At 40.4% G+C, this 7,158-nt stretch overlaps 1 protein-coding gene across 1 annotated transcript in view; it reads left to right on the top strand.

Annotated features, from left to right (window-relative positions):
• LOC118339494 overlaps positions 1–308 on the top strand; it is a 10,572-nt gene extending 10,264 nt beyond the window's left edge. The window contains exon 9 of the mRNA XM_035677173.1: positions 131–308. Coding sequence (XP_035533066.1) covers positions 131–308 — 178 coding nt within the window. The remainder of the gene's footprint in view (positions 1–130) is intronic.
• Positions 309–7,158: the final 6,850 nt, after the last annotated feature.

The following is a 7,158-nucleotide window of genomic DNA, read 5'->3' as shown; positions in this document are numbered from 1 at the left end:
TATCCCCCCCCCCCCCCATTTACGATCAGTTCATTGTCCAGGCATAAAATGTAATAAAGTGTGATTTTTTTTCACTCTCAATGTACGTTTTTAAAAATCCTTACTTGTTCTTTCTCTTCCATGCTCTTAGATCCATGGAAGTGGGGTCACAGGAGGAGGATGGATGGGGAGCAGATGGGTTGGGTGGGGTGGGGTGGGGGCTGTGGTTCCCTTATACCTCCTTGGTCAACAATAAGCTGAAGCCGCACTACATCAGTACATGTGGCAGAGACAATCTGAGAAAGTGGCTGGAACCAGCCGTCACCTAAGGCCCCTGTCCTTCACTGGTCCAGTCAGGCCCCCCTGTGCTCTCCTGGCATGCTGATCAGAGGATTAAGGCCTGGAGATGGCGTTGAGTCAAGAGCACGCTAGAGAAAGGGAATGGCATGCAGGGAAGATGAGGTACAAGCTGGTTTCACACGCACCCACACCCACACAAGAAGGCGAGCAGACGTATATCAAGAGGACTGCACACTGGCCTGCACCAATGGCAGCTTGTCAGTAGAGGGTACCACTGTGCCGCCACTCAGTGTTTGCACAGGGGAAAAGTTATTTGAAATATCTTTAAAAATATTTTCACTATACTCATTTGAGTATATATAGAGAGAAAGTGTGTAAAATGCGTTATCGCTGCACTTCACCAGTCATTTCCCTGTCTTGTATCTTTAAGGGAAACTCTTACTTACTCTATACTGTTTTCAGCAGCCATTAAAAACACAACAGAAGACACATACTGTAGTGCATACTGTAGAAAATAAAACCCAGCAACAGCAACAAACAGACTGAGTGAAGACTTAAAAGTAGAAGTTAGAAACAGAATGACGTAAAGTACAGGAATTAATCTATATGTTGCTTTTGCTTTAGACACTAGTCAGATATAAACAACGGTTCAATAAAACGTTCTCGTTGCGAGCTATACATAGGCCTCACACAAGAACCACTGGTGTGGAAAGACCACGTACAAATAATTTATACAAACATTTACCAAAAATTGTTCTATATAGTCAGCCTTTCTGGAAAATAGAAAAAGGTGAGTATTTTGGCATGACAAAAATTACATTTATCCAATTCAGTATTTTCTTGTAAGATTGCTCAACTCCAACAGCTGCCTCAGGATCATTATGTAAGTATTTGTTCAGGAGAACATCCATTGTTGCAACATGTATTTTAATCAGTCATCCATCTCTGTGACTGTTTGATTCCCTGGAACACCACTTTATGAACCACTTTGCTTTAGCAAGAAAGTTTTTGGCATCTAACTTTGCGTCAAAGTTCGTCAGGTCACGATCACGAGTGATCTACAACAAATGTATGCAGTTTTTAGGCTTGCTGCATCTGACTCTTGAACAAGCAAACTTAATGAAAAAAGTAAAAGAGATTAACAATGAATTCACTGAATGAAAAAAATGGTTGCAGTATTAAAATTAATGCAATTAGTTCTTTGCACTCTTTTAAAATGTCAGCAACCATTTTTAGCCTGCACACACTGCTTTCATTCAACCATTTGTCTCTGGCTTTTCTGCTTGAAGTTGAAAACGGTGTTGGCGCAATATACTGTATGGCTGGATTCCAAAATATTTTCCTCACCAGTGCATCCACCAACCATTCAGGCCTCATTATGACATTAACGCTATTTGCTAGAGTGTCAGAAACACTATTCAGGTAATAAAACAGAGACAAGCATTAAGGTTATTAGCCCAGATTTAATTGGTCCCAAACTCTGTAGCAAAGTCATTTTGGACCAGCAATCCAGGACTCTGTAGTGAAGTCTTTCCCCCAGAATGCTGCATTTGGATTTTGAATTAAATTGAAGCACTTTATCAATTAATTTTCTTCTCTCATTTTCGAGCTATTGTTTTGATGTGCTATATGAAGTCCTAAACATCTCTTTTTGAAGAAGTGAGGACCAGGCAAATATCCCACCTTCCAGAAATCTGTTGTTCAAATATGTTTAAACTTTCTAACGGAGGTGCTAAAAATGCACACATTCTTTACTCAAGCAGAAGTACAGATACTTGTGTAAAAAAAGACTTCGGTAAAAGTAGATGTAAAGATTCAACTTCTTTACTCAAGTAAAAGTGGAAAAGTACAGGCTCTAAAACATACTCAAAGTATAAAAGTAAAAAGTATTCTCTCTCTTAAGGACATTTCTACCAACTGTTTCTCTGCAAAGATAACTGAAACATCAAACAGGGCTGAGTCTCCCTCTCTTGTCTGCTTCGTTCTTCTTTGTTACATCTTACATCTTATGTTTTGCGTGATATGCACTGGTCTTGATGTTGGGAAAGCGTGCAATAATGCAAAAAATAATTATGATAATCAATAATTCCCCTCAAATGCATTAAAACAACAGTAACATTCCAATTTAGAAAATGAAAAGAGGTCGAAAGTAAGATATTTGTGTTTAAATGTAGGGGATAAAAGTCAAAAGTTGTCAGAAAAATAAATGCTCAAGTAAAGTACAGATATCTGAAAAAAACTGCTTAAGTACAGTAAAAAAGTATTTGTACTTTGTTACTTCACACTTCTACTTTCTAAAAATGTCCTTATCTGCAAAAATGTAAATATTTTCATGCTAGAACTCAAACTGGTTAAAGCATACATACACACAATTACTAAAATGTCCTCACTTTGTATACATCTCAATGTCCTAAATGGCTTCACTTCACAAAAATGTCCTCATTTAAAAAAACAACCTCACAGAAGTACAGGAACACACGTTAAGACAGGTTTTTACAAATTACAAATTAACAGGGTCATTAGCAATGCTCCTTCCCACAAATCGCAGTCCATTCAGGCTACTTGTGTTTTGTGTGTTTGGTCCTGCCCACCGATCGGTAGGCAGGTGGTCAGCAGGGCTCAAACTGTTCCGCCTTCACGTGAAGCCAAGAAAGTGTGGCCTCTTCTTGAATGTACCCCAGCAGTGACCCATCCTCTGATCCTACTCACCCCTGAAACACACACACACTCATAGGACACCTTGTTAAACTCAGCAAGGGGCTGCTGGCTCTTCTAGTGCTAGTCGTGGGGGGCCCTCTATGTGAGTAAAAAGGGAGGCCGCAGGACAATAACACATACAACAGAGTGTGTGCTGTTGACATCTGCATACTCCTGGCACAGGAGGCAAGTCCAAAACTCATCTTTTTGTTCTTGCGTGTGCTCTTGTGTCACCAACAGTAAAAAGTCTACTTTCTGTCACCTCCAACTTTCTCTGTGATTGTTTTATGTTTTACTCTGATAGGACATGCTATTTGTCAAAACATTAGCTGGTTTCCTTAATTTAAAGGTTTATGCCTGTGTTCTCATGACCTCATTCCTCCACTTCTTGCTAATCTTGTATGTAAGATTGAATATCTGAGGCAACAAAACAGAGAGGTTTAACCTGCTGAATATATTGAATAAACCCCACTTCTCAGCAGATGATTTTGTGTGCCAACCCAAACAGCAGAAACGAGAGATGTACAGATTTTCTTATAGTTATCGGCATTTCAATAGGGCCAGTACGCTTAAAAAAAAAAAAAAGAGCCAAATATGGACAGAATTACATTTGACACATCGTTTGCAGATTTACGTCCACTAATGTGGATGCGGCCAAAGACATGTGGGAGGTGGTCTAGGGATTGTTTAGCAGTGTGCATGTGTCTGCTTGCAGATCCACGTGCATGTGTGTCTGCTTTGGGAGTAGCAGGTTGGGCACGGACGTCACAATATGGGCTTTAATTCAGACCAACAGCCTCTGTGTCAGAAAGGAGGGGACAGAGCAATTAGACCCGCGGAGGAGATGGAAAGAAAGACGGAAGGGAATTGTGAATTTGACACATTAAATGGTGGTCGTCATTAGCATGTGGCTTTGTAGAGTTGGGGTGTATTCACTGGATCCTTGAATGCATATTGCTTCACTACCACGGCCGTACCCCCACCTCTCTTCTTCTCAGTCTGTCCATCATCCCCACGGCCACCTTTCACTATAATCACCCTATTTGGCCTCCTTTTTCATTCAGTTTCTACAGCTTTTCTGTTGCCTTCATCTTTTTATGCCGTCATGCTGACTGGAATAGAGTCCCTGGAATCCTAAATCAAAACAAATTAAGCTGGATAATTAGATGTAGGAACAAATGAAATGTCAGACTCTAGTTGGTAGACTCAGCACCAATAACAGCATGAGCTTATCTTCCTGTATTAGAACCAGATATACATTTGATACTGTTTTTATAGAATGGCTGGTGGATGTTACTCAGCAGTTCCTGCAGGGTTTCTGAGGACACATTAAAAACTCATTTTGACTTGAATTAGTCTTTCGTTTTGCTGAAGACCTGACGCAGTTTCTGTTGGAGCTGACTTTCACTCAGCTTGTTGTCTCTGCTATATGAGCCTGGAAAAGAGCAAAGTAGCAGGCCCAGTGTGGTGCCTTTTCCTCCATTGTGCTGAGATCACCTCATGCCAGCTTTCCCCTGTCACATTAGTGCACATCAAGACACTGAGCAACACACAACCCACACAGAAAGGAAATGTGTCCTCTGGGTTTCTACTCAGTTGGGAGTTTTGTGTTTGCAGGTGATCCTCTATTAAGAATTAACATTGATTAAATCCAAGAATGACACAATGTGTTTCCAGAGTGCTGGAGGGACATGGTTTGGGATTTTCATCGTAGTGTTTGTAAATGACTCAGCTATTTTGTGTAAAGCTTCTGTACATGCACGCAAATGTTTCTCCCCTCAATAGTTTGTTTCAGTGTTGAACCAACTCTAAAACACACTGGATGCTTACTGAAGGGACCCTGGCATTGCATTGGCATCAATGATGCAAATGTTAAAGTTCCCCTCTACTCCACTCCACTGTAGAAACCTGAAGCCACCAGTGCACATTCACACTGAGGCTGGAGGGTGAAAACTTAGCTGATTTGTCACCAGGTTATCGTTGTGTTGTTGGTCTAAACGCTGGTGGCAGCTCTGTTGTTTTTGGGGTTTTTCTGTGGGATCCACGTAGCCCCCAATATCTGACTGAAGATTTTGTCCTTGCATGTAGGATATCAAACTTTGTCCAGCAGTCAGCTCTGCTTCCATTTTGCTGAGGTAACCAGGTCTAAATGACATGTACACTTCCTAATATATTTTAAAAGAAAATGTAATTGCCTCCTGGGTTATGTTCACTGACAAAATTTTTTACTTTCCAGTAAGTGCTACATCCCTGTACTGCACACAAGCTACAAGAAAGTGGGGAGGGTGGTTGGTGAGCATGAAAAACACTTGATACCTCAGATTGGCTTTTGCGCCCTGAGTCCTGGTTTACGTGTGGTTTAAAGAACAAAAATACTTTGGTTTGGCTTAAGGAAAGATTGTTGTTTTTGGTCGAGACCATGATATTTCTCTAATGTTAACCAATGCTTTGAGTTGCATAAACAAAACCATGAAAACTGTAATCAGGCTTTAGTTACCACAGACTTTATCGTTCACCATCTTGCATCATGATTGACACAAGCTTTGTTTACATTATTAAACAGAAACCACATCTTCATACACCCTGTGTTTGTTTGTGTAAGTACCCACCTGCAGGGGTGCTAGTACACACAGGCATATATTTCTGACAGATGACTTTGTAACATGAACAGAGTATTTCTGCTGTTTACCTCAAGATTGTTGCAGCGAAAGATAAAACAGTTGCCATGGCTACAACTTTCCAGAGTGGTAAAACCCTGTTTGTGAGCATTTCAAACGGTTGTGTACCGCAGTGTTTTGTCATCTGATAAGCCTTTAAATGCAGTCCAACTGACTTCCCGAATCATATGTCATTGTCTCACATGAAACAACACGTTCCCACCAATGCAGCCCCCCTGGCCTGTTTTAACACAGGCCTGTTTTTGGTCTGAATCCCACTTACTCAGTACTATTAACACAATGTAACGATTATATCTGATCCAAATCTGTTAATGTACTTAATTAATCTGTGGTATGTGAATATGCAGTCAGTGTGTAAAGAGATGGAGTATACATAAACCTACTAATATTATGCTTCTGACATGACCACAATGTACTCATACAGTAAAAAATGTGCTGTTATAAATAATTAAGCAACAACAATTCAAACTAATCAATTAATTAACTAATTTGGAGACGCACAGATCTTAACAAAAGTATGAAACATGAGTGACTTTGTAAGATGGGATACCACTTGGATCCAACTATAGTCACTTTACCTATACTTTGTTTTATCCTGCCATTTTAAAATGGCAATATGGTAATACATAGATTTGTTGAAAGGAATAAAACCCTTTTCGAAATCAAGATCTCATTTTCTCAGTCAAAGTCAGTAAACTTGAAACTTATTGTACTTGTTTTGAAGCCAAATGTTGTTAAAACAGAAATCTTTATTTCAAATAAAATAAAGTGTGTGCGTTCATTAATGGAGGAACATGTCAGCGTGACTCAACAATGGAGCTCTATGGCACAGAGGAATAAGATAAAGTAATACTTGTTGGTAGGATTAATTCATTGTTAGTTGTGGTGTTGTATGAGATTTGTTCAAAATAAGAAAAATATGGAATACAGCCAAAACCAAAGTCCATTCTCGTCTTTAGACTTTTTACTCTTTCTCCTCCCCTGTTCTCTGGGCAATTCCTTCTCTTCAGTGTGGCTTTCAGTCTTTTTCTATTTGGCCTCCTCTCGTCTCTCTCTCTCTCTCTCTGTCTCTCCTCTCTGCCTGTTAGGGCCGTGCAGCCCGAGCTGTCAGAGCAGCAACAATCCCAGTCCATTAGTATGGTAATGAGGCTGCAGGCCGACAGGTGGCCCGCTAGACAGCTCAATTAAACTGCTCATTAAAGAGGAAAGTTAACGAAGCTGCAGCCCGGTGCCAGTACGGCTTTAACACACAATGTGATGTCACAGGCAACAAATTGCTGGTGAGTAGGGGAGTGTGTCAGTCTGCGTGTGTACAAGTGTGTGTCTGTGTGTGTGCGTGTTTCCCTGTCTTGTGTCCTTGTGTGCACATGTATGAATGTGTGTGAGTGCATATAAGCAATGAGTGTGTCTGTGTGTGGTCAGAGTTTGAAATAACAGGTCAGAGAAAGTTAGATGGACGTTACTAATAAGGCAGAGATGCGGCTCAGTGATCAGTCAAGATGAG

This window comes from Morone saxatilis, unplaced genomic scaffold, assembly GCF_004916995.1.
Source record: "Morone saxatilis isolate NCDOM2014 unplaced genomic scaffold, NCSU_SB_2.0 Contig5, whole genome shotgun sequence".
In the NCBI taxonomy this organism is placed as follows: Eukaryota; Metazoa; Chordata; class Actinopteri; family Moronidae; genus Morone; species Morone saxatilis.
Note: the sequence above shows the minus strand (reverse complement) of the source record. Positions and strands in the feature narration are given on the sequence as shown.